The 27,572-nt window shown below is 31.8% G+C and overlaps 1 protein-coding gene and 3 pseudogenes across 1 annotated transcript; 2 read left to right on the plus strand and 2 right to left on the minus strand.

Moving 5' to 3' along the window:
• Positions 1-1,100: 1,100 nt before the first annotated feature.
• LOC123274686 lies at positions 1,101-4,051 on the plus strand (annotated as a pseudogene).
• Positions 4,052-5,294: 1,243 nt separating this feature from the next.
• On the plus strand, positions 5,295-21,232 carry LOC123274687 (annotated as a pseudogene).
• Positions 8,127-9,808, minus strand: LOC123274688 (high mobility group B protein 2-like). The gene is made up of 3 exons (XM_044742427.1): positions 9,511-9,808; positions 8,368-8,601; positions 8,127-8,294 (listed from the first exon to the last, which is right to left on the minus strand). The coding sequence occupies exons 1-3, from the start codon at positions 9,733-9,735 to the stop codon at positions 8,154-8,156; spliced, it is 600 nt and encodes a 199-aa protein (XP_044598362.1). The 5' UTR covers positions 9,736-9,808; the 3' UTR covers positions 8,127-8,153.
• Positions 21,233-21,563: 331 nt separating the features above from the next.
• On the minus strand, positions 21,564-27,501 carry LOC123274689 (annotated as a pseudogene).
• Positions 27,502-27,572: the final 71 nt, after the last annotated feature.

Raw genomic sequence — 27,572 nt, forward strand, 5'->3', positions numbered from 1 at the left:
TAGGCTGTCATTAAATCCGCTCTTGAATCATTTCTACATCCCATAGAACAGATTCTTACCAAATTTGGAGTCTATAGGAGCTACAGCTCGGAAATTTAAAATTTTCATTGTTAAGACCCACCCCCGCACTCCTCTGTGGAGTGGGATATCGTAAAATTCGTTCATAAATTATTTTTACATCACTTACACAAAATTCATACAAAATTAGGAGTCTGTAGGAGCTAGAAGTCGGAAATTTTTAATTTTCATTTTTAACGTCCACCCCCGCAATCCATATTGGGAGTAGATTGTCGTAAAATCCGCTCTTAAGATCATTTCTACATCACATATAGGAGATTCCTACCAAATTTGAAGTCGATAGGAGCTATAGGTTAAAAATGGGAATTTTCTATTGTTAACGCCCCCGCAACCCCCCTTGTGGGTGGAATTTCGTAAAATCCGTTCTTAGCTGACCTCTACTCGGCGAAAGGAATATTCCTACCAAATTTCAAGTCGCTACGCCTTATGGTTCCAGAGATATCGTGATAAGTGACTATCTACATCTATAGAAAGTCTCCTATATATATAGAAGATATAAAATATATCAAAATTGATGTGGGTACTCAAATGAAAGGTCTCGATGAGTGTAACATCGGGATGAACTTATATCATTAAAAATGTCAATATTTCAGAAGATAAAAGGTAATTTATTAATTATATATCTAGAGATAGAGCATTTTCAAATGCAGCCTAAATATTTATTATAAATTGATTATCAGTGAAAATAATATGAAACATTATAGTTAATATTATCGTCCATAGTTATCATAAATAGATTTTTTATCTCAGGAATGTGGACAAGATAGGATCATAATAACAAATTACATTATTATTTCAGCAGAAATAATAATGTAATTTGTTATTATGATCCTATCTTGTCCACATTCCTGAGATAAAAAAATTTATTTATAATATGAAACCTTGAAAAGGCACAAATTCATCGAAACTTTTCCAATGATACCAAATTTAACCATAAAAACCCATTTTATCATATAACTACACTGGCCACAAAATTTTGCTTATTCTCTTAATAATATAGATAATTTATTTTCAACTTAAAGGTTGTCCTTTCAGTCGTACAGCAGACGGCAAGATTTATCAACGAGCATTCGGAGGGCAGTCTCTGAACTTTGGCAAAGGAGGTCAAGCACTTAGAACTTGTGCAGTAGCAGATCGGACGGGTCATGCACTTTTGCACACTCTTTATGGCGAGAGTTTAAAGTATGACATTGATTATTTTGTCGAGTTCTTTGCTCTTGACTTGCTGATGGATGGAAGGACTTGCCGAGGTGTTATCGCTTGGGAGTTGGAAACTGGAGAGATTCATCGCTTTCGAGCTCATCACACGGTAAATATTTATCAATTAAATTTAATTTAAAAAATTTAATTTAATTAATTTGAAAGGTGATAGCGACTGGTGGAGCAGGTAGATGTTTTTTTTCATGCACCAGCGCTCATACTTGCACTGGAGACGGAGCGGCGATGGTCTCGCGAGCAGGTATTCCCTTGCAAGACATGGAGTTCATCCAGTTTCACCCAACAGGAATCTACGGAAGCGGAGTTTTAATTACTGAGGGGTGTAGAGGCGAAGGTGGAAAGCTGGTTAATTCAGAGGGAGAATTTTTCATGGATAAATACGCACCCAAAGCCAAAGATTTGGCTTCTCGAGACATTGTTTCAAGAGCGATTATGATTGAAATTCTCGAGGGGAGGTATTTAATTTTTTAATTTTTTTTTTCTTGTTTCATCTTCTTGAAATTTAGTGATCAAATTTTAGAGGAGTAGGTGATAAAAAAGATCATGTGTATTTAAAACTGAATCACTTGCCTGCTGAATTAATAAGATCAAAATTACCCGGGATTTCACACACCTGGCTTGGGTGTTTGCCGGTGTAAATTGTGAAGAAGAACCGATACCAGTTGTCCCTACCGCGCATTATAATATGGGCGGAATTCCAACCAACTGGCGTGGCCAGGTAATGTTAAATCACCTGAAAAATATAAAAAAAATTAAATTTGAATTTTTAAGGTACTGACAAGAGATAATGAAGAAGACAAACTTGTACAAGGTCTCTGGGCAGTTGGAGAGGCTGCTTGTACTTCAGTTCACGGAGCGAATCGACTCGGGGCCAATAGTCTTCTGGAGATAATTGTTTTTGGTCGCGCTGTTGCTGAAAATATTGGAGCTGTTCTTAACTTCGGACAAAAACATCCGGATATTAACCTAGTTAATTTTTTAATTATTAATTTTGGTTTAATAATTAAAATTACAATAAATTGTAATAAATAATTAGGAACTAGGAAATGAAACTCTGCATCGTTTTGACGCAACTCGGTACTCCAAAGGGTCAGTTTCAGTTTCAAGCTTGCGGGAAGAAATGCAGAGAACTATGCTTAAATATTGCGGAGTTTTTAGAACTTGCTCTATTTTACAGCTAGGTTGTAAAGAAATTACAGGACTTTATAATCCAAGAATTGCCGAATATTAAAGTAAGTATCTAAAAAATTAATGACATTAAAGTTAGCAGTCACTTGATAATTTTTTCATTTTATTTTACGAATAAATCTTATCTAAAAAATCTGGAAATTAGTTGACCGCACAGGCCAACTAATTAGCAACGAAATTAGAACGCACAGGCCAACTAAAATTAGCAACGAAATTATTATGAAAAAAATTTAATAAAAAAATTCCACATGTGAAAATTACAAAAAAATTTTTGGTAATAATTTTTAGAAGCATTTTTTTTATTGTTATTGATTTGTAATAAAAATTAAAAAAATTGACAATTGTCAGCTAACCAGTATCATCCTAAAATGTGTTTTTTGGTTAAAATTTGAGCTTTTCAAGCTCAAAGCACCGTATTTCACATTTTGAACTCTCCGAGCCTAAAATGTATTTATTAAACGACTATAACTTTTGAATGTGTCGTTCGATTTTGATTTTTAAAAAAGCATTCGACAGTTTTTAAAGCACAAAAATAAAATGTACAGGTTTGTATTGATTCTTTGAGAAATCTCGAAGATATCTTAAAAAAATCCTGCAAAAAAAACATTTTGTGAATTTTTAAACAACTATAACTTTGGAATGCGTCGTCCGATTTTGATTTTTCAAAATGCATTCGACACAGTTTTTTAAGCACAAAAAACGTATACATGGTTTTATTATGATTTTTTCTCATGCTTTGAAGTTATTTAAAAAAAAAACATAAAAATTCAATTTTTTATTTTTTTAAATATCTTTGGAATGGCTCGATGGATTAAATCTCAAATCTAATCAGATCTAAGTTTTGATAAGCCACGTACGACAAAAATTATTAAATATCTGCATAAAAAATTCGGCTGTACTTTAATTTTTATAATTTTAATTATTTAATTTATTTTCAGATGCCTGATAGCTCTCTAATTTGGAATACAGAATTGCTAGAAGCATTAGAATTACAAAATATGATGCTCTTTAATATGCACACTGTTTACGCTGCTGAGAATCGTAAAGAATCACGAGGCGCTCATGCTCGTGATGATTTTCCCGTAATTATAATGAAATATTATTACAATTTATAATTAATTAATAATTAATAATCATTGACAGGAACGAATTGATGAATATGATTACAAGCTACCGTTAGAAGGCCAAAAAAGAAGGTCCTTGACAGAGCACTGGAGAAAACATTCCCTGACTTGGGTTCTACCCAATGGATCTGTAAGCAAATTAATATGATTGACAGCGATATGTCATAACTAATAAATACTTATTTGTTGCTTTTTATAATTAATAGATTTGCATTTCTTATCGGGCGGTCATTGACACAACACTCGACCAGTCAGAAGCTCGGCATGTGCCCCAGCTGTACGAGTTTATTAATTTTATTCAATCATGTATTAAATACGTCTGGCAAATGTCTCAGTGTGTACATACATAACTCAATTGTAATATTTAAATTACTGTCACTATTTTATTTATTTAAATTGACTTGTGGATTGTCTATTATATTCTGTCGGTAATCATAATCAAGGTTTTGTATATACATATATACTTAGTTATATTTATTGTTACGCTTGAGTATACCGGCAATCTACTTCATTGATTATGAAGAATACATCCATGACCTACTAGAATTATCTTTTCATTGATAATCTAAGTAATTAATCATTTTTAGCAATAATTTTTTTTTTACTTCTAATTGCAAATTTCAAGAATGTTTATTTTTAATTTATAAGTAAATTAACTCAGTTAATTAAATAACTAATTTTTCATTGATAAATTTCAGAGGGAATTTTTTTTTATGGTAAAAAATATTGGATAAATAATTTTTTAATTATTTTATAAACTAATTACATAATAAAAACAATTATGAGATAAAAAATAAAATTAACACAAATTTTATAAAATTATTTGGTGATATACTAAAATTAGCCGGCGTTAAAAAATTTTTGGTTTTTTTTTATTAATTAAATTAGAACTAAAAAAATATTTTTGAAAAATTGCACGTATAGTTTTTAAAATTATGTACATTTGAAATTTTTTCTTTTAATTTTTTTAAATAATTTTTCAAAAATATAAATTACAAAAATTTTCAGATGTCGGCTAATTTAATTTTCATAATTATTTGACACTAAAATTAGTTCACGACCATTTTTTTATTTTTCTTTAAAAATAAACTAGGTTTAGAAAATTATTTTTTAAATAATTGCATTTATAATTTTTTAGAGCTTCCAAAGATAAAATTTTTCTTGCTATAATTTATTTGTTAAAAAAATTTTAAAAGTTATAAAATTTTTATGAATTAATAATAATTTAATTAGAGTGAAATAATCAAAAAGTAAAGAGATGCCAGTTTTATATAAAAAAAAAAATAATACTGAAGTTAGCTGACAGCTGTCAATTTTTTAAAATTTTGATAACTAATCAATTACAATTAAAAAATACTTAAAAAAAATTCCACTAATAATTTTTTTAATTTTCACATTCGGAATTTTTTTATTAAATTTTTTTCACTGCCACAAAATTCTAAAAAAATTTGTAATATCTGTCAACTTCAGTGTCATAAAAAAAAAAAGTCTATAAAAATGTTAATAAATAATAATCGTCTTTTCTACACGCTTTTTATTAATTATTAATTATTAATAAGTAAAATTATGAAAGTAAATGTCAGTTGACAGCTTACAGTTGAACGTAAAAAAAAATTTGGTTGGTTATGTTGGTAAGCTCTGAATTCCACATGACCACCTGAGTTGCTGAGTAGACCTCTCATTACACCACGAAAGGTACATGAGCCAGACTGTGCGACATATATATCACACATCAGCATTGATCACAAATATATACATAGACGTACATACATTATCAAGCTAATAAATCTAATCTGAAGACACAGTGCTTGCGGTGTATTGTTTAGTCGTTTTTAAAAGCTTCGCCGTACAAGAAGTACGCGAGTTAAAAAACGAACTTATTTTTAATAACTAGGGTTAGAGGTACCGTGTTAAAGTGGATTGTTCAGTGTTTACCGTTCTATAATATTTTCTGGAGTTAAATAATTATAAATAAGTAATATTGAAGGATTAATTATAAAATATGAGTGGATTATTAAAGCTCTCGTCTCTTCTCTCGGGACAACCCGCTAGAGTTCTGGTATGGATATTATTTTTTAAGTTATATAATAATTTTTATTTATTGAACGACAAGTCTTGCGCATTTTCTTGCAAGACTTAACTTCACTCTGGGACTAACTTTGTCGAATGTTACGTAACTTAATCCTGATCTTCCTTATTTATTTTTTTATTTTTTAGATTTATTATTGATGGATTTGCTTGTGAAGACATATTGTGCAATTTTCACCCTCGTTTTTTACCCGCCTGGATATAATATGGAGTTTCTCTAATTTAGAATTTTATTTTTGATACTTTGGAGTTTTTAGGAAGTCATTTAGAAATAACGGATATTTTTAATTAGAGATCTTAATTTTTTGATGATGAAATTTAGAAAGTTACATTTTATTATTTATCGAGTTAATAAAAATGAAAAAATTATTTTTCAGATGTCATCGTTTCGAATTTGTTGAATAAACAATTTTATTGATAAGAATTTTTTAAGTTCCAAAAAGCCATATTTTATGAGAATTCAACGTTACAGCATAAATTATATATATATATATATATATATATATATATATATATATATATATATATATATATATATATATATATATATATATATTTTATATTCTTGTACCTAGTAGCCCACAAATGATTTATGGAATTATAGAACGAAATACTGGGTGTGATAAATATGATATAAAAAACTAGCTGATATCTAATTTTTTTTTAATTACATTTGCTATATAAATTTAAAGAAATTAAATTTATAAAATTTCTACAAGCAAACTTTTTTTTAATTTTCTTTATAATAATTTAAAAAATTATCACACTAAAATTAGCAGACACTTGATAATTTTTTCTTAAAAAATAAACTAGGCCTAGAAAATTATTTTTAAAAATTGCATTTATAATTTTTGGAGCTTTTAAAATAAAATTTTTTGCTATAATTTATTTTAAAAAATTTATCTAACTTTTTTTTTTTTTTTAATTAAATTTGCTATGGAATATTTAAAAGAAATTATATTTATAAAATTTCTACAAGCAAGTTTTTTAAAAATTTTCTTTATAATTAAAAAAAAATTATCATAGTAAAATTAACAGACACTTGATAATTTTCTTTCTTAAAAAATAAACTAAGCCTAGAAAATTATTTAAAAAAAATTGCATTTATAATTTTTTAGAGCTTTGAAAAAGAAAATTAAAAAATTTTTTTTTTGCTATAACTTATTTTAAAAAATTTATCTAATTTTTTTTTTTTTTTAATGAAATTTGCTATAGAATATTTAAAAGAAATTAAATTTATAAATTTCTACAAGTAAATTTTTAAAAAATTTTCTTTATAATAATTAAAAAAAATTATTACTAAAATTAGCAGACACGATAATTTTTTTTCTTAAAAAATAAACTAGGCCTAGAAAATTATTTAAAAAAAAAATTTCATTTATAATTTTTTAGAGCTTTTAAAAATACAATTTTTTAATTTTTTTTTGCTATGATTTGTTAAAAAAAAAAATTCTAAAAATGATCAAATGACTCAATTTTAATTACACTATAATTGATATAATTTATATACTTAAAATATTTTGTAGTTATATTTCACGTTAAAACGTCACGTTATATTAATTTACGCAGTCACGTCTCAAAATAAAAATATTTATATTGCTATTAATGACACAAATCATTTAATCACATGTTAGAACTATGTTTGCCCAACTTTAAAAACAAAATAAATTTTTCTAGTCCATATTTAAATCAAAAAAAAAAAATTAACATACTTACATATTTGCTATTTAATTAAAGTAATTGAAATAACTCAAATATTTACAATAAATTTAAATACCAAAGATAAAACTAAAAAGATAAAGAAATAAATTTTTAACGATTGTAATTTTTTTTTAATATAACTTTATTGGCTATCAAAGTATTTATAAATGTCACTGTTAATCTATCATTAGAGTAATTAAAGCTTAATAAATTTTTAAATAGCTTATCAGTGGCTCGAGTAATTTAATCTAAAAACTTTCCAATTGCAGAATAAACTGGGATTGCCGGTGGTATCGAACCGAAGCTTCCATCACACACCAAACGGCAATGCAAAATCATCGGACGCTATCTCCAAGCAGTACCCAGTAGTGGATCACTCGTATGACGCCGTGGTAGTGGGAGCGGGAGGCGCTGGCCTGAGAGCGGCTTATGGTCTGGTAGCAGAAGGATTTAAAACAGCAGTAATCACTAAATTATTCCCTACAAGATCCCACACCGTCGCGGCCCAGGGTGGAATCAATGCAGCTCTGGGTAATATGGAAGAAGACAACTGGCAGTGGCATATGTACGACACTGTCAAGGGGTCAGATTGGCTTGGAGATCAAGATGCCATCCACTATATGACCCGCGAGGCCCCCAAAGCTGTAATTGAGTTGGAGAATTGCGGAATGCCTTTCAGCCGAACCCAAGATGGTAATTTTTATTTTATTTTATTAATCAATAATATTGAAAATAATACAAGTTGGATTTTTAAATTTAGATGCTTGTGTCGCTTCTTTTTGATCCATAACGATCATCAGAGTCACTGCTGGAGTCGGAAATATTTTTAATTATCACGTTTTTGTAATGAATATCCTTATTCTTCTTTTTCTTCTTGGGTTTAGCTTCATCATCCTCCTAAATTAATAAAATTTAATTAATACTTTTTAATTGATATTTTATAAAAAAAAAAAAAAAAAAAAATACTTACGCGATAGCTTTTATTCTTAGTCGCTTTTCTAGGTCTCTTCATTTTCAATTGTGGTGCTTCTTTTTCTTCATGTTGATGACTCTTTTTTCGTCGTTCCACGGCTTTCAACTTTCGTATTCTCTTAGCACCATCGATATACGGCTGCTTTTGTTCCTGAGACATTTGCTTCCATTTTTCTCCAGCTTGTTTCAAAAAATTTTGTCGGTTTGTTTTACTGGGAGTTTCATTTTGATTCTGGAAAATATTAATACAATTATGTATACTAACAACCTTGCAGTCAGTATATGACTACCGTGACTTGTGAACTGTAAATAATTAAAATTTCGCTTTATTAAATAATGACTTTTATTAAATTGCACTGTCATTTTTTAACTATTGACGTTTATAAAGATATAAGCTCATCCCGATGTTACACTCATCAAGAGCTTTCATTTGAGTACCCATATGCATTTTGGTATATTTTTCATATATTTATATACATAATATATATAAATATATAAAATATATGAAAAAGTGATGTGGCTACTTAAACGAAAGGTCTTGATGAGTATAACATCGGGATGAGCTTAGATCTTTAAAAATGTCAATAATTCACAAAATATTTTTTAAATTGCACTGTACTTTCTTAACTATTGACGTTTTTAAAGATATAAGCTAATTCTGATATTATACTCATCAAGAACTTTCATTTGAGTATCCACATGCATTTTGATATATTTTTCATATATTCATATATATATATATATATATACATATATAAATATATAAAATATATGAAAAATTGATGTGGGTACTCAAATGAAAGGTCTCGATGAGTGTAAGATCGGGATGAGCTTATATCTTTAAAAATGTCAATATTTCACGAGATACAAGGTCATTTCTTAATTATGTATCTAGAGATAGAGCATTTTCGAATGCAGCCTAAATATTTATCATAATAAATTGACTATCGGTGAGAATGATATGAAACCTTGAAAAAGCACAAATTCATGTCAAGACCTTTGCAATGACACTAAATTTCACTAAAAAAACTGATTTTATCATATGAGTATCCTGGATACAAAATTTTTCTTATTATCTTAATAGTATAGATTATACGTATTATTTAAATGATTAAATAGAAGAATATATAAAATAAATTACTTCAGTATAAACCTTCCTGAAGTCACTTGTATAATTAATAAATGCATTGACACTCTTCCATGAGTGATCTCTGATAGGGACAATCGGTGATCTTGATCGCGTTCTTCCCTCATTGGATTGAGTCGCATTATAATCAATTATCTCCTGTCTTCCACCGTCATTCTGTACCGGAGTACCATTGTTAGTTCTTTCGTCATCGCTTCCTGTTTCTTCATAGCTATCCATTTTATAAGCTCAATTATAATTACAAATTTTGTTATTAAAAGTTATTTAATAAAAAGATAAAAATTGTATACATTAAAAGTTTATCTATAAAAATTTGTTTGTCTCGTTAAAATGACACAAACAAATGACTGAAATTAAATTATCCGAATTTAGCAACTAAATGATTATCAAAAATTATTTTATTTTTAATATTAAATACTTTTTTCATCATCTATATTATTAAGAGAATAAGAAAAATTTTGTTTCCAGGATAGTCATATGATAAAATCGGTTTTTTTTTTTAGTGAAATTTAGGGCCAGTTTTTTAATCCAGGATAAAATTATTATTGCCAATATATATATATATATATATATATATATATATATATATATATATATATATATTGGCAATAATAATTTTATCCTGGATAAAAATTTTATCTCGGATTGAAAAACTGGCCCTTGAAAATTTAATGTCATTGCAAAGGTCTTGACTTGAGTTTGTGCCTTTTCAAGGTTTCATATTAATCTCACTGATAGTTAAGTTATGATGATAAGTATTTAGGCTGCATTCGAAAATGCTCTATCTCTAGATATATAATTAAGAAATGACCTTGTATCTTGTGAACTATTGACATTTTTAAAGATATAAGCTCATTCTGATGTTACACTCATGGAGACCTTTCGTTTGAGTACCCACATCAATTTTTCATAAATTTATATATATTATATCTATACTAATAAATGGAGAGCCGGTTTTTTTGTTCGGTTATACTGTGAAAACTACTGAACCGATCGCAATAATACTTATACCATAAGATGCAGAGTGTTTCGGAGAAGGTTTTAGTATATGATATGGTGGTGATTATTTATTCGGAACCTATATTTTTGTGACTTAGAAATAATGAATTTTTATTGTAACTAAATTTATTCTATTCGATTGTCATTTGTTTAAAATAAATTTTTTAATTCTATTGGTTATGTTTATATTCTAGACAGATTTCTTCACTTATGAGACCTGCAATTTCTTTAACTGAAACTTTCAAAGCTCATTAAAAATTTTTTTTTTTCATATTAATTATTATTCATTTTTGTAAGAAAGACACGGGAATGTTATAATGATTGCATGATAAAAGGTGCATGCCAATTCGATAGAATTGAGAATCTGTGCAAGTAAAAAAAATACTCTAATTAAATTTCAAGTCTAGATCTAAAAATGCAATTCTATAAAGCGCCCAGCGTAGCGTGCGAGTAACAGCTAGTATATGTATATATGAAAAATATATAAAAATGCATGTGGGTACTCAAATGAAAGCTCTTGATGAGTGTAACGTCGGGATGAGCTTATATCTTCGAAAACGTAAAATTTAAGAAATTACAGTCCAATTTAACAAATATCTTGTGAACTATTGACATTTTTAAAGATAGAAGCTCACCCCGAATACACTCATCGAGACCTTTCATATGAGTACCCACATCAATTTTCCATATATTTATATATATTATATATATGTATAATATATAATATATCAAAATGCATGTGGGTACTCAAATGAAAGCTCTTGATGAGTGTAACGTCGGGATGAGCTTATATCTTTAAAAACGTCAATAGTTAAGAAATTACAGTGCAATGTAACAAAAGTCATTATTTAACTAAGCAAAATTTTATTTATTAATAGTTCACAAGTCACAGCAGTCACAACATGACTGCAAGGTTGCTAGGTAATTACTATTATATTGATTTAAAAATAATAATAATAAAAAATATTGTGTGGTTTTATGAAACCACGATGCAAGTAATACTTTTTTTGATCGTTGATTTTCAACTAAAGATTTTCGGAAAATTAATCAATTTAGGGTATTAAAATCGTGTTTGTAATCTTAACTAAGGAGCACAACCAGTGTGAAATTTTCAAAAAATCGATTTATTTTTTTTTTCATATTTCAATAGGTTATACCTTTAAAATTAACATATTAAAATTTCAAATTGATGTTTCAAATAGTTTTTGAATTACAGCCATTTACAGAGTAGCCGCTCGGCAGTTAGAACAGTTATCATTTTATTTTTAAAATCCGCGTTTTTCTCGAAACAGCTTTTTTTAAATTTGTTGGAGTGATTAATCAAAGACAAATGATCTGATCACTACCAATTTTTTTTCTGCATGTTCTATATATAGTTCTCCATACAATGACCCTCCAGTTTTTTGATCTGATCAAAATCGAATTTTGGCAGGCCGAAAACGACCAAATTTTTGGGCAAAATTCAATTTTTTTTTTTAAACGCCGCCATTTTGTCAATTTTTGATATTTTTTTTGACTGAGGGTCATTGTACAGACAATTTCTAGTTTAACGAGATTTTTTGTCGGTTTCATTTATGAAGAAAGCCGGAATCACTGCAGCAGTGGAGGACTTTTTTTTTAGAGCTGTCGGAAATCGCGTGTAACTCGGAAAATATTTAATTTTTTCTTCAAAAATTTTACTATATATTCTTCAAATATGTATTAATATACCTTTAAAATAATTCATACATTTAACGAGTTTTTTATTTTAATTCCCAAAAATCGCCTTTTTAGGCTGTCACACTAGTTGTGCCCCTTGATAATTAGTAAATGAAGGGACAGCCCAGGGTATGTTGCCGCGATTGGGCTTATAGTTATTAACGGATCTTAATGAAATTTAGTACACATGTTTTCAGACGATTACCTCAAATAAGTTTAAAGATGAGCTAAGTCGTCGGTCCATAAGTTTAAAAATAATAGCCATTTGAATTTTTCTGAAGATAGTGAAAATTATCTTTTCTGTCTTTTTATTTCTAAAGAACATTTAATTGAAGTAAGATAGCTTATTTCTTGAAAATTTATCTTAAGGCTGATAAAATTTCGTCGTTAATTTGATCTATAAAAAATTTCCCGAATGATGATTTTATTAAGATTAAGAATTTCAATTTCTGCCAGTTTTTTTGGCACGCGGGTTATATTAGTCCGTGTAATAGAACTAATTGATAGAACTAACGGTGGTTTGATTAAAAATTAATTGTGATTTTTCACTGATAATTTAAGAATTTATTGTTTGATATCATTTTTTTTAACTATTAATTAGGGCTATACATTTAAACCGGTTAAGCCGGTTAAAAAAATTAACCAGGTTAACTAATTAGCTAACCATCAGCTTAGCCGGTTAACTTAAATTAGCTAAGCTAATAAGCTAATTTTTTAACCGGCTAAAAAGTTAAATTAATTTTTCGATCAATCACTTTATCCAACGAACTTGATTGCTATAGTAAGATTTTATTTAAGGCCTTTTTTAAATTTTTCGCCAAAAGTTGATGTGTGTACAATAGAAAATTTTGAAAATATTTAGGTCAGGGTTTGCCCGATAGGAGGTAAGGATAGTAATCCATTGTTTACGATCATCTGTTTCTGTTTGTAAACACTAACTACTTGTTGATAAACACACTTTAACATAAAAAATACGGAGTCAAATTGTTATTTATTATGTCGTCGTTATGAAAACATTTTATTCGACTTACTAGTGGATATGCAAAGTGTAAATATTGTGAAGTTCAATATAATGTTAAAAAAAACTACTTCATCATTGCGACACCACATACAAAATAAGCATACTGACAAACTCCAAGCTGCTACTTCATTTAATGAATGTGATTCCAAGTCTCAGTACGTAAATTCTCATTTTTTTTTTTATGTTATATTTTTTTTTTTTATTTCGATTTTTACTTGTATACCGTTCTTGGTTTTTACAAGGCTGGGTAGATGGTAGCTGCCGCATTCCGCGAGTGCGCCACCGTCCTGTGTTTTTTTTTATACTGTCCTTGTTTTATTCAACGCTTTTTTGGACCCCAGCACGTCCTCTTTTCACTCCTGTATTTTCACTACATAATCAACCTTATTTTTTCACACATTTATATACTCAACTCTTTATTATTATCACTGCGGCTGTGGACCTTGTGCTTTCTGTATACTGTACAGTCAACGCTCTCTGTATTTGACTCACCCGTACAGGACCATTCTCTGTATTTGACTCGTCCTTGTCCATAAGAGCTGTGTAAAATCGTCAAATACAGAGGAAAAATGTGGTCAAATACAGAGAGCGGTCAAATACAGAGAGCGTCGACTGTATTTACCCTATTCCTCACCCCTTTCTATCGGTTGTTGGAATAGTGGCGATGGGGAAACCACGGAGAAAACCCATGCCAGTACAGTTCGGCTACCGGACCGACCCCCGACGGTTGGTGTTGGAACTATTCGAACAACCGTCGGGGCTCGAACCCTCGCCTCACGGCATGATGTGCGTGCGAACTAACGGGATAATGACTTAACCCGCTCGGCCATCATGCCGCTTTTTTTTTATGTTATAAATTGAATGCTTTTAATTTTATAAAAAATAAGTATTTTTATTTTCATTTACCACTATTATCAATAATTAAACTAAAATTTATGAATGTAATAGATCTGAAGATGAAATTGAATTGAGGTTCTACTACAAATAAACGAAGAAGACTAACTACAGAATAATCTAGATCCTAAACCAGGCTCAAGCACTGAAAATAATGATGACTAGGATGAGAAACGTCGCAAATTACCTATTAAGAATAGTATATTACACACCTAGGGAAGTAAAATAAGAAATGTCTCAGATCACATGTAATTGTCTGCCGAGGCGAAGCCGAGGTTGACAAACATGTGATCTGAGGCTCTGTACTTCCGTGGAGTGTATATTATTTTGTCCGACGAAGGCGGAACGCGGCAACTTTGTTTAGCGCAGCGAGACGAAAGTTGCCACTTTCCCCGGAGGGCAAAAATATTATGCTTTCACAACGTAAAGTAATTTTGTTGAAAAATTAAAGTTAATTGTCAAAATTCTATGTATTTTGTCAGCTTACGATTTTTATTCATGTATTTATAAATTATATCAAGTCCATTGATATTTTTTTTTTTTTTAGAATCCAAAGTCTGAAGCTATAACTATTTCTTTGGTTAAAATGATCGCTATGGATATGCTTCCATTATCGTTTGCCGAAAGACCGGAATCGAAGCAGTTTCTAAGGACTGTTTGTCCTGAGTATACTAAACCAAGCGGATCAGTTATTAGAAATCGTCTGCAGGGCATTTATGACGTTGTTTGGAACAAAATTGATTTCGACTTTTGAATAATTTTCCACATATTTCGATTACAACCGATGGTTGGTCTTCACGTGCCAATCATTCATTTGTCACAATCACTGCACACGGCATTGATGACCAATGGAACCTCCGTTCATTTACACTGGATACATTAGAGATGTCCGAAAGTCACACAGCGAGAAATACGTACAATCATTTAAAAAGAAGGACTATCAAGTTGGAATCTATATGAAAAAGTTATAGCTTTGTTGTCCACGATAATGCACCGTACATAGTTGCTGCCATCCGAGATTATTGGAGCAATGACAGTGAAATAGATGTGAGCGTTCGCTGTTTCTGTCATTCCTTACAACGCGTGTTGTTGAGCGGACTTTAAAAATGACGTGTTATCAGAATGCTTACGCAAAGTTTCTGCTGTAGTAAGGGCATTTCAAGCACTCAAATAAAAGCGAGTACAGCTCTAACTTCAGCTCAAAAAATACCGTTTGCCAAATCATCGATTAATAAGTCACTGTCCTACTCGCTGGAATTCTGCTTTCGCAATGATCGAATGTGTTATTGAACAACGGGAAGCAATAACATGTGTTTTGTTAGATAAAGAAGTGACAACCCCAGAATCAGTGAAAAAATTGCTGCTGAGCAATGATGATTGGGATTACATAATTGATGTTAAAAGATCTTAGAACCTTTTGATGTTACTACTAGAATAATGTCCTCGGAATCACAATCAACAATTGCGATGGTGCGACCAATCGTTCATTCAACTTTTGAAAAAATTTTTACAAGCAAAGATGACGACAGCGGAGAAATTCACTTATTGAAGGATATATTGAAGAAGAGTTAAGAACTAGGTTCTTAAAAACTACAAGTGTTGCTTTTGTGTGGGCTCGCATGCTACTTAGATCCTCGGTATTTATTACATTCACATTTAATTCGAAGTCAATGAGAAGTCTTACACACTTGTGTGCATGCAAAATCGCTCTTGTTTCAACAAATTTTTATTTTTATAATGTTTTCACTATATTAATTAACTATAGTTAATTATACTTTTTATAATTTTTTATTCTTCAGATATAAAGATTTGCGTGATGAATCTCAATCGTATCGACAAAAGTTAAAAGATGCATTGTTAGAAGTAATATCAATTGAGAATACTCATCATGAGTTTCAAACTTCGGCCAAAAGATCAAAGGGAAAAAGATCTGGAGTACCCTCTTCGATCTTGAACGAGGTTTATCAAGGGGACCTTGAGCGAGCACTAAGTTTTGAAAATAAAGACTACTATTGAGAAAGAAATTGACAAGTATGACAGATAATTAATTATCCCAAAGGAGATAATCCTTTGCTGTGGTGGAATTCGAAGCGGCATAAATATCCAATCTTAGCTACTTATGCAAGAAGATATTTGGGCGTCCCATCCTCGAGTACACCGTCCGAGCGAGTGTTTTCAACAGCAGGAAATGTTATTTCCACGAAAAAGAAGTTGTTTATTATCTGAAAACGCTAATTTGTTGATATTCTTGTATCAAAATCGAGAAATTATAGAAGAAATTGATTAAAAGTTGTTGATAGACAATCAGGCCTGTTAATTTAATATTAATTCAAATTGTTTATATTAGACATTACGTAATAAATTGATCTAAAAATGAGCATCATTTAATTTTATTGAACTCAGAATTGAATTTTACCATTGCGTCACAATTGTAATTATATATACATATATCTATTTTGAAAATTAATTTAACTTTTTAGCCGGTTAAAAAATTAGCTGATTAACTTATTAGCTTAGCTAATTTAGGTTAACCGGTTAAAAAATTAGCTAATTAGTTAACCTGGTTAACTTTTTTAACCGGCTTAACCGGTTTTAAATGTATAGCCCTACTATTAATTATCTTGAAATCTACTTTCCAATTGAACTTATTCCATCAATAACTTTATTTTCACCATAAGTCAGAAATTTATGAATGTAACTAATATTTCATAGTAACAAAAACAAGCTCTGATTAAACAAAAAGGATTAAAGTATTTTAAAGCATTGAACTTTTTAATATTTCAAATTTTTTAAATACTACCTCTTATAAAAGTTCAGTATATAAAGAATCATTTTTGATCCTTTTGTTTTTTTAGGGACTAAACAACATCTAACATTGTATTAAAATATAAATGCTACCCTGTCAGCTGATGCGAGCTATAGGCACCGCCATATTGGCCTTGGCTGCTTTATCCCTACTCCGTGGCCAGCTGTAATGCGACATGCGATAGATGAACGAAAAATTTTGGGGCGATAGAAAAAATGTTTCACTTTAATAATAATAATAATAATTAATTGCTTATAATTTAAAAAAGTAATTAATATCCTATTATTATAGGAAAAATATATCAACGTGCATTTGGAGGTCAATCTTTAAAATTCGGAAAAGGCGGCCAAGCTCACCGATGCTGTTGTGTAGCAGATAGAACAGGGCATTCCTTGCTCCACACTCTCTACGGTCAATCATTAAGTTATGACTGCAACTACTTCGTTGAGTACTTCGCCCTAGATTTATTAATGGAAGGCGGAGAATGTCGTGGAGTGATCGCATTGTGCCTCGAAGACGGTACTATCCACCGGTTTCACGCAAAGAACACAGTCTTGGCGACTGGAGGCTACGGCCGAGCTTACTTTTCGTGTACGTCGGCTCACACCTGCACCGGAGACGGCACTGCGATGGTCACCCGGGCTGGTCTGCCAAACCAAGACCTAGAATTTATCCAGTTCCACCCCACAGGAATCTACGGCGCGGGATGTCTGATCACCGAGGGAAGTCGAGGAGAGGGGTGGTTACCTGGTAAACAGCGAGGGCGAGCGGTTCATGGAGCGATACGCCCCAGTAGCCAAAGACTTGGCCTCGCGAGACGTAGTTTCGAGATCTATGACCATCGAGATCCGTGAGGGACGTGGAGTAGGTCCTGAGAAGGATCACATTTTCTTGCAATTGCACCACTTACCCCCAGAGCAGCTCGCAGCCAGGCTCCCGGGTATCTCCGAGAAACCGCAATGATCTTCGCCGGAGTCGACGTCACTCGTGAGCCCATCCCCGTGCTGCCCACGGTGCACTACAACATGGGTGGAGTTCCTACGAATTACAAAGGACAGGTTCTGACGACCACGAACGGCGAAGACGCGGTCGTTCCTGGGCTTTACGCCTGCGGAGAAGCTGCTTCTGCCTCTGTACACGGTGCTAATCGGCTGAGTGCTAATTCTCTGCTAGATTTGGTAGTTTTTGGACGCGCTTGTGCTATTACCATCTCCCAGGAGAACAAACCTGGTGAAAAAGTCGGGCCACTTAGTCCGGTAAGTTTTTTTGTTCGTAAATTTGTTTTAAAGGGTTACATGGATTTCCTCCGGGAAAAAATGGCCTATTTTCAACAATTTTTTTTTAATAGAAAAAATGAAATATTTTATTCAAACTTTTTACTGTCTTAAAGATATATCGCGTGCCTAAAGGTAAAAAGGCGTATAAAAATTTATGCGCCTTTTTAATTTTGCAAAGGTAAAAGGGCGCACATTTTTTTTTGCTTATCGAGTAGTAGACACATTCTACGCTTAAAATTCAAAAAAAAAATCGCAAAGGTAAAAGGGCGTATGTATTTAATTACACGTCCTTTTACTTTTAAAAATTCAAAATTTTGGTGATTTAAAGGTGAAAGGGTGTATAATTTTTTTTTCGGCCAGTTTACAAAAGAACATATTCGTAGTTTAAAAATGTGAAAAAAAAACTTTCTGTGGTTTAATAGCGGCATAAAACCACAATTATACAATTTTTTAAAGTTAAAAAAGAAAATTCATCCAAAAATCAATAAAATACGCGTGATTATTTTCTCGTTTTTTATTTTAAGAAATAGTTATTATAAAATTTGGATTCTGGATTCTTGATCATGATGAAAGGCAAAAGAGCAAATAAAGCGGGAAATTTCAAAATATTTGAATGTTATTTGTCATTGTGATTTTTTTTATTACTTAATTTTTTCGTAATTTGTTTTTGGTTGATTTATTTTCTATTTGTTTTTATCAAACTTTGTATATGAGGCTATTATTTTATTATGACTTGTCTTGTGAAATTATTATTTTGACATTTTTAATCAAAACTACATTTTTTATGCGCCCTTTTACCTTTAACATACCAACTTTTTTTTACAAAGATTTTTACGTTTCAGACAATTTCAGACCGAATGGCGAAAAAAAATTTTTTTATACGCTCTTTCAGCACAAATCCTTATTAACCCTTAGTGATACACCCTTTTACCTCTAGGCACGCGATATGTTTAGTAAGGTATTACTGAAATTAAAAAAAAAATATTAAAAACTTTACTAATGCGACGTTATTTCCGGCGAGCCCTTGGAAAAAAGATGCATCCGCGTAGACAGCAGAACTCCTAGCAGGATCACTTGAAGTGAAATAAAAAAAATATGTGCTTTAGTTAAGACTTTAAACTAGGACTTGAACAAAGGAAAAAAAAATTAAAATTGGATTTTTGACGAAGGTTTTTACAAAAAAATTAAAAATTTGGCTAAAATTTCGCGGCATTTTTAAATAGTTGTAATTGAAAAAAAAAATCCTTCGTTCCAGACCTTGTAAATTATATCTCGAAGATCTGTCTAAAATTTCATCAAGATCGGTTGAGTAGTTCTTGAGAAATCTTGACCACCGTTTTTGAAAACATAGTTTTAAGAAAAACGCGTTTAAAGTTTTGAGTGACAATGAAATGACGCCTTAAGGGCGCAACTTTTTAAAACTATCTCCGAAACTATTATTCGGATCGATTTGAAACTTTAGGACAATATTCTAGAGATGTTGTAGAATTTAATAAAAAAAAAAAAAATCGATTTTTTGAAACCGTGAAATCCGTGTATCCCCTTAAAGTCATGCTGAAAATAATTAGTTAAATTTTTTTTAGAATGCTGGAGAAGCGTCAATCGCAAACTTGGACCATGTTAGACACGCAAGTGGGTCTATCTCGACAGCGACTCTGAGATTGCAGATGCAAAAATCTATGCAAACTCATGCTGCTGTTTTCAGAGAAGAAAAAACTCTTAAAGATGGTAATTAATTTAATTTTTATCAATAAAAATCTATTAATTAATGGATTTTTATGGTTGAAAAATTTAATTTTAACAATTTACAGGATGCCGCAAGATGTCTGATATCTACAAAAAATTAGACGACCTTCAATTAAGCGACCGATCACTTATTTGGAACTCTGATTTGATTGAAGCCTTGGAGCTTCAGAATCTTATGTTGAACGCCATGCAAACTATTTATGCGGCTGAAAACAGAAAGGAAAGTCGCGGAGCTCACGCAAGAAGAGGACTACAAGGATAGGATTGATGAGTATGATTACAGCAAGCCTTTGGAAGGCCAACAAGCTAAACCTATGGACCAACACTGGAGAAAGCACACGCTGACGAACATGGATCCCAAATCTGGAAAGGTAGTTTTTTTTTTTTTTTTTTTTTTAAATTATTTATTAGCCGGATGGTAATTATTTTTTATTTTTTGTTCAGGTATCCATCGACTATCGGCCAGTGATTGACTCGACTTTGGATAGTCAGGAATGTGCATCGGTACCTCCTGCAATTAGATCGTACTAGAATATTTACTAGTAATTCTTAGACCGCACATTTTGATTTAATTTTAAAATAATTTTCCATCAATATTATTATACATCTGAAAGAATAATTCACTTGAAAACTGAAAGTTTTTTCGTATTACAAATTCATTAAAAAATTAAAAAAATATCTACATCACAAAAGATCGCCAAAGTTTAATACTGTAAGTCTACTCTGAAGTAAAGTCTGCTAATGTTATTAAATAAATACGGTTTATTTATAATATAATGGTGCTGATTATTGTGTTAATCAAAAAAGAAATGGTAGATCTTATAATTTGTTCAATTCTTAGCACTAAATTTTTATTGTATGACAATGTTGTTTTATACGCGGCGCTTTACTTAACAACGACAAGATAACGAAGACATTGATAATTTAAAGCAATACTTTGGGAATGAATTTATTTAAATGAGTATTGATGGTTACGATCATTAATTACTTTTACCTCTATTTAATTAATAGACTATTTTGTTTGTCAGTATTTTTAGTCATTTGAATAAAAAGTCGACATTGAATAGTCGGAAAAAATGTGTCAAGATCTGGTAATCACTTACGACAATTTATTAGGAATCAAATTAAATGGTTAATATTGATAAATTTTATTTTTAGTTATTAAAAATTAATTGAAATTTTTTATCGAAATATTCTATTAAATTTATAAATTGTAATGTCGTACGTTGCATAAGACTGTAAATATTGTAAACGAATAAAAAACAAATTATTACAGCTCTTACTATAACAATTTAATAATAAATTTATTTATTATTTTTCGAGATAAAATTAGACAGCTTAAGAATTTAACTTAAAAAAAAAAAAAAACAGGGAGTAAAATTTTTCATCTTTTAGCGCTCTTGTTTTTATAACAATATACACTTTTTTCTACAAAGTAAAATTTTTCTAAATTTTTATTTACAAATTTTACAAAAAAAAATCATTCATCAATTCAATTTAAATTATTTTAATTTCCACAGTTCGTGACTAAAATTTTATTTCTACAAATTTATAAGACAAAATTACCAAGTAATTAATTGACATAAAATAAAACATTATTTAAGTGTTCAGTCAAAATAATAATTCATTTAAAAATTTCATTAATAAAAATTGTGAACAATTGAATTCACGCAGCAAAAGTCTACAATAGCCCAATGTGCTTATAAATTACCAACAAATTTTATTAATTTATTACATATATTTATCCTCCAAATTTTTAGCGTCGCCGCGTAACAATTTTTGTTGCTCCAGCAATCGCTCCAGCGGAGAAGGTCCGGGGCCAGACCAGAGGGAACGTTGTTGCTGCTGATTATTATCAACCGAAGTGCTATTAGGAAAATTATTATGTCCACTCGATCCCCATGAGTTTTCACTAAATAACGAGTACACGTTTTCTTCATTATTAACCGTTCGTTGCTGAAAAAAAACACAAAATTAATTTTTTTTCACACTGAGAGAAAAAATTTATTAAAAAAAATGGGCATTGTGACAAGAAATTAATTTGTCTAAAATTTTAAACAATTTTATTTCTTAGCTGAAAAAATGTAAATTTTTCAACAAATTAAGGGGAAACACCACTGAGACGGTCGAAAAAAAAGGTGATTTTGGGGAATTTTTTGACGAAAATAAAGGAATTTGGGGATCGGATTTTTTTTCATCAAGGGTACACTAAAGATTATTACCCTAAATTTTTATTAAAAAATATTTAATCATTGCAAAGTTTTTAACAGTCTCTTAGAGCACTAGAAAAAATATCCCCTTCCATGGTCGCATTGATAACTCAAAAATGAATCATCTGAAAATAAAACCTTAATTGCTTTTTAATCAGTAAGGATGTAGTTATCGTTACATCGTACGGAATTTTAAAAATTTTGATTTTAAAGATTTTTTTAGCCGGGTTAAAACAAAAAAGAAACAGTAAAAATAATGAGAAAATTTTCAATCAGTCACCATCTTTTTAAAAATTAAAATTTTCAAAATTCTGTACGTACAACGATAACTACATCCTTATAGATTAAAAAGCAATTTGGGTTTTTATTTTCAGATGATCCGTTTTTGAGTTATTGATGCGACCATGGAGAATTTTTCTAGTGCTCTACGAGATTGTTAATAATTTTGTAATAATTAAATATTTTTTAATAAAAATTTCGGTTAATAATCTTTAATGTACTCTTAATAAAATAAAAAAAATCCGATCCCCAAATTCCTTTATTTTCCCCGTCAAAAAAATTCCCCAAAATCACCTTTTTTTTTTGACCGTCACAGTGATATTCTCCCTTTAGGTAGTACCTCCACGAAAAGTATATTTCAAGAAACTTATGGAATTTTTCTTATCGAAAGATAAATATATTAATAATTCACCACCAAAATTTCAGATCAATTTACCGCACCGTTTTTGAGTAATTAATTTTCGAAATTGCATCTTTTACACGCATACGTTGTATTTCTTGTTGTATTGTGCGCGAATGCGCTGAAGCATTCAGTATTCCACTAACAATTATTATACAATCTTCAATTATTCATGGAACTTTTCCTGATATCTGGAAACAGTCCAAAGTATGCCCCATACCTAAGACTGGAAACTTGACAGATGTTACTCTGTCCAGACCCATAGCAATACTTTGCTCGTTCTCCAAAGTACTGGAGATGTATATCTATGAAACAGTCTTCAGTGAGTTTCAGCCCATTGTCTCTCCACTTCAGCATGGCTTTTATGCCCAAACGCTCAACAGTAACTAATTTAGTATATTTCACTCAGCTTGCTAATGAAACTCTTACTGCTGGGGAACAACTTGACGTATTTTTGTGCAGATTTTGCTAAAGCATTTGATAAGGTTGACATCAGAATATTGCTTAATAGACTGCGTGAACTAGGATTAACTACTCACTTCATGTGCTTATTAACTTCATACCTAGTCAGCAGGGGAAAATATTGTATATTATATGGGATATAGGTCTAAACCCTATATTTCTACTTCGGGAGTTCCTCAAGGATCCAACCTTGGTCCTCTCTTATTTCTTTGTCTTTATCAATAATCTAGCACAGCATACTTCCTGTTTCTTTTGATTTATTTGCTGATGACTCTAAGCTGTATATGAGAATACATAATTTAAATGATTGCATATTTTTACAACGTAACATTGAATGTATGGTGCAATGGTGTAAGGACAATGGGCTGCAACTCAATACTGACAAATGTTGCATATTAACACTCACTCGGAGGAAAAATATTATCAACTTTGACTACAACATATCTGGAAAAATTTTAGATAAAGAGTACTACAGTCAAAATACTTGGGGTAACATTTGACAGTAAACTTACTTTGCAACGCACATTAATAATATTATGTCTGAAGCCTGGAAAACGCTAGGGTTCATTACTCGAGTTTCAAAAACTTTAATAATCTTAATGCCATTAAATTGTTATATAATACATTTGTTAGACCAAAACTTGAAAGTATGCTTCGCTAGTATGGTCTCCCTACTCAATCAGGACAGTCCACTAAGATTGAAAGAGTTCAAAGAAGGTTTTTAAAATTTTTAATTTGGAAAAAACTTGGACTTTATCCGGCTCGGGGAATTGCAGATCTCACGCTATGGAAAGAATGCGAATATCTTACTCTCGATGAAAGACGCATCTGTGCGGAATTCTCGCTTTGCAACTAAATTATTTAACAACTTGGTGGATTGTCCTCAATTGCTATCACTGTTTAAATTTAAGATACCAGTCTTAGGTATGAGAAATCAAACTCCAATGTACATACCTATTGCTAAATCTAACTTATCTCAGGCAGCGCCAATATATCGCATCTCTAATACAGTGAATCGCTTTTTATCAATGGGAACCTGCACTTGATATGTTGAATTTGTCCTAATGGCTATGTAACTGCGTTACTTAGCAAACTAGCAACTAAGTGGCGTTAAAGATGTGCAATTATGAATTAATAGTTAATAAGTCATTTTAATAGGTAATAATTAATAAGTAATAAGCAATAATTACTCAGCAATTTTTATGAGTGGAAATGAATGAAATCACTATGCTAGCTATAAGTCATCTTGTTATACATCAAAAATTTATTTTTCTTATGTACTAACGATTGTATTATTAACCCTGTTAATGGCCTAGGCTGTTGGGTTTGTTTATTGAAATAAAATAAAATACGTGTGGTGCAAATTTTGGTGGTGAACTATTAATATATTTATCTTTCGATAAAAAAAATTCCATAAGTTTCTTGAAATATGCTTTTCGTGGACGTACTACCTTAAATTCTAATTACAAAATTCCCCATTAAAAAAAAATTTTTTTTTTTTTAACTAAAAAATACTTACTTGCGCATTAGACGTAGCCGGTAAGCCACCAGGAGGATAAGACCAATTAGCATAAGAGTTAACATCATAATCACAATTTTTGGGAGCTTCGGTGTTCGACCACCAGGAGTTAGGCATCGTGTTCTGAGGGTTCCACATATTAAAGCTCCGTTCTTCATTCATAAGTCTGTAGTCAACATTAGTCGGTTGGTTCATGAACAGGCCAAGCCGGTCTTGCTCCAAATTATTGCACTGAATGCTCTTCCCTAGGACACTACTCTCAACGTCTTCCACCGAGAGCATCCGATTTTCAAGCCCTCGCATGGATTAACATTGACCTGAATTGCATTCCCTACATTCAGCTGAGGCATAACAACGGGGTTTGGTACAAAGTACGGAGGAATATTAACCGGGACGTTTATCAGTTCCGGGCTTGGAACTATTGGAACACTTGGAACGGTATCCGCTAGAGGGCCAGAAACTTTAGGCACAGGCTCAAGATTAACCTTAGACTCAGAATTATTATCAAGAGGCTTGTCCAAAGTCTGAGAACTCTCCTGAGGCACCTGGTCCATCTCAGCGCCTCATGATTGCCTGGATCGCGATATTCTGCCTGATTTTTTCTAGCCAGTGGTGCTGGATTCCTCTTAACAAAAACATTCTGCTGCGTGTGGTTCCTAGTGTGCTTCCCATTATCTTTCTTCCTATCAGCAGCGCCATCTGCAATCTCCTGAAGTTCTATCCTCAGTGTAAACTCCTTCAGCTCCTTAAGTAGTTTATTATTTATCGAATTGTTCGTCGTGGAAACAAATTCTCCGGAGTCCAGCGTGATCAAGTTGGATCCACTCACCTGATACTCTGTCAGCAATCTTCCTAATTCAATAATTCTTACAGCGCGCAATTTCTTAAGGTCATCTCCGCTCACAAACTCATCAGTGAATTTTAACTTTCGAGAAGCTTTTGTTCCAGTGGCAAAAAACCCTGGAGCTCCCAGTCTTCTGGCAGAGGAATTTTTATAAATTTATCAGCGTCAAAGTCTCCTAGCTCTTTGCTAAGACCATTCAGGAGTGCGCATAAACTAGGCCAGATTTGGAGCCGGGATGAAAAAGGCTGGTTCTTCTAGAAGTGATTTTGCCGAGGGTTGACTCATCAGCCACTCCAGGTACAGTTTTATCGTTGGAAGGGGCAAAGTAGTCCGTGACACTTGTCTTGAGAGTGTAGACTGGCAGCAATAAAGCTGATAGACTTCCTGCAATTACGTCAAGAATATAACTACGCGCCAATTGCTCATCAGAACTCAGCTGGTCGGGTTTAAGTAACTCTTGGAAGGATGAATTTCCAGACACGTGGTGCAGCGCGTACAAATTTATCACCAACATTTGAACGAGCTTCCAGGAGTTGAACCCATCAGTCGCGATCAAGCCTGTAAAATTGCTGTCAGTTAATGACTTTTATACTCAGCAGCGCTTTTTCCAGAGTCGGCTTCCTTGAGGTGATTGTGATGAATCGCGCTGTGGAACTTAAGGAAAAAACGCTGTGTACTCAGTGGCATTTAATTTAACAAAGTGTCGATGAGAGGGAACATCTTCGTCCAGAGTCTCCAGAGTCTTGGCCAGGTTGCTGGCAGCCACGTGGAACGGGTGCTTAACTGCAACCGAGCGAGCGTAGTAGTAAACCGTGGCAAGCTTGTCGACTTTGGAGGCCTCCAGAAGCGCCAGCTGGTTGTACGGCTGTCCGCTCCAAGGCGCTAAAGAAACAGCGTGTCTGTAAAAAAGTTCTGCTTGCTTGTTCTCGTTCCGGTAACGGGCTATGTCACCCAGGTGGACTAGACAGTACTGGCAGACGTAGAAGCACGAGGAACGGTGTCTTGAAGACTGCTTGTTGATCTTCTGGACACGCTGGACCGCCTCCCAGGGACTTGACAGTCCATATATGTCCCCTTTTCGGCGAAACGCCAGGTCTAGATTGAATGCCGCGCATATTTCCTGGAGAAGACTTTGGTAAAAACCGCTGGCTGCTTCCAAGCACCAGCTCAGCATGGCCTGGGACTCTGCTCGGTGGACATTCTTGCGATCTTTTACCTGCGCTTGGAGTATTGCTATGTAGTTCTTGAAACCCAGGTTCCAGAGCTCTTGCTCGACCTTTTTGTCCAGAGCGTATTCAAGGTCTAGGATTAATACTTGCTGGTAAATTTTTTGGAGCTCTTGCTGGGTTATCCAGGCTTCATTGTCGTTTAGTAAGTCTTTGGATTGCTGGACTTTGTCTTTTAGGATTTGAGCTTTCCTGAAAATTTATTTTATTTTGTCAATATTTTTTGTTTTTAAATAATTGAAAAATTTTTTTAATCACTTTTTTGATAATTAAAAATTTTAAAAGCCACATGTCATATTTTTTTAATAAAATTCTTTTATTATTAAATAATTATTTGTTTAGAAAAAATAATATAAATTACCTGAGAGCTTGAGCAGCAGCATTGATATTCATCGTCAACTAATTACAAACAGTGTCATTGATATTTTAATAACTAGTTATATTTTATTCACATATTTACTGTCTTTCTAGGTGGTTCCCGATTATTGATCAATCATCTCCACCAGGCTGGCTCGTTATGATCACCAACATGATGAAAACCAACTCTGACTCTGATTAATTTTATTATTTTTATTTGTGTGGATTAACCTAGAAATTTTTTCACTAAATAATATTTTCCCCAGTCGGTAACTTGGCGCTCTAGTCGCTCTGGATTTTATTGACAAAAATTGTATA

The sequence above is a fragment of the Cotesia glomerata genome, unplaced genomic scaffold, assembly GCF_020080835.1.
Source record: "Cotesia glomerata isolate CgM1 unplaced genomic scaffold, MPM_Cglom_v2.3 scaffold_55, whole genome shotgun sequence".
Lineage (NCBI taxonomy): Eukaryota > Metazoa > Arthropoda > Insecta > Hymenoptera > Braconidae > Cotesia > Cotesia glomerata.

Excerpts from the sequence above, each read along its gene's own strand:
- LOC123274688 (XM_044742427.1), bottom strand. The coding sequence starts at position 9,735 with ATGGATAGCTATGAAGAAACAGGAAGCGATGACGAAAGAACTAACAAT. Across the intron at positions 8,602-9,510 it reads TCAGGAAGGTTTATACTGAA|AATCAAAATGAAACTCCCAG; the intron begins GTAATTTATTTT and ends AATATTTTCCAG. Across the intron at positions 8,295-8,367 it reads CTAAGAATAAAAGCTATCGC|GAGGATGATGAAGCTAAACC; the intron begins GTAAGTATTTTT and ends TTATTAATTTAG.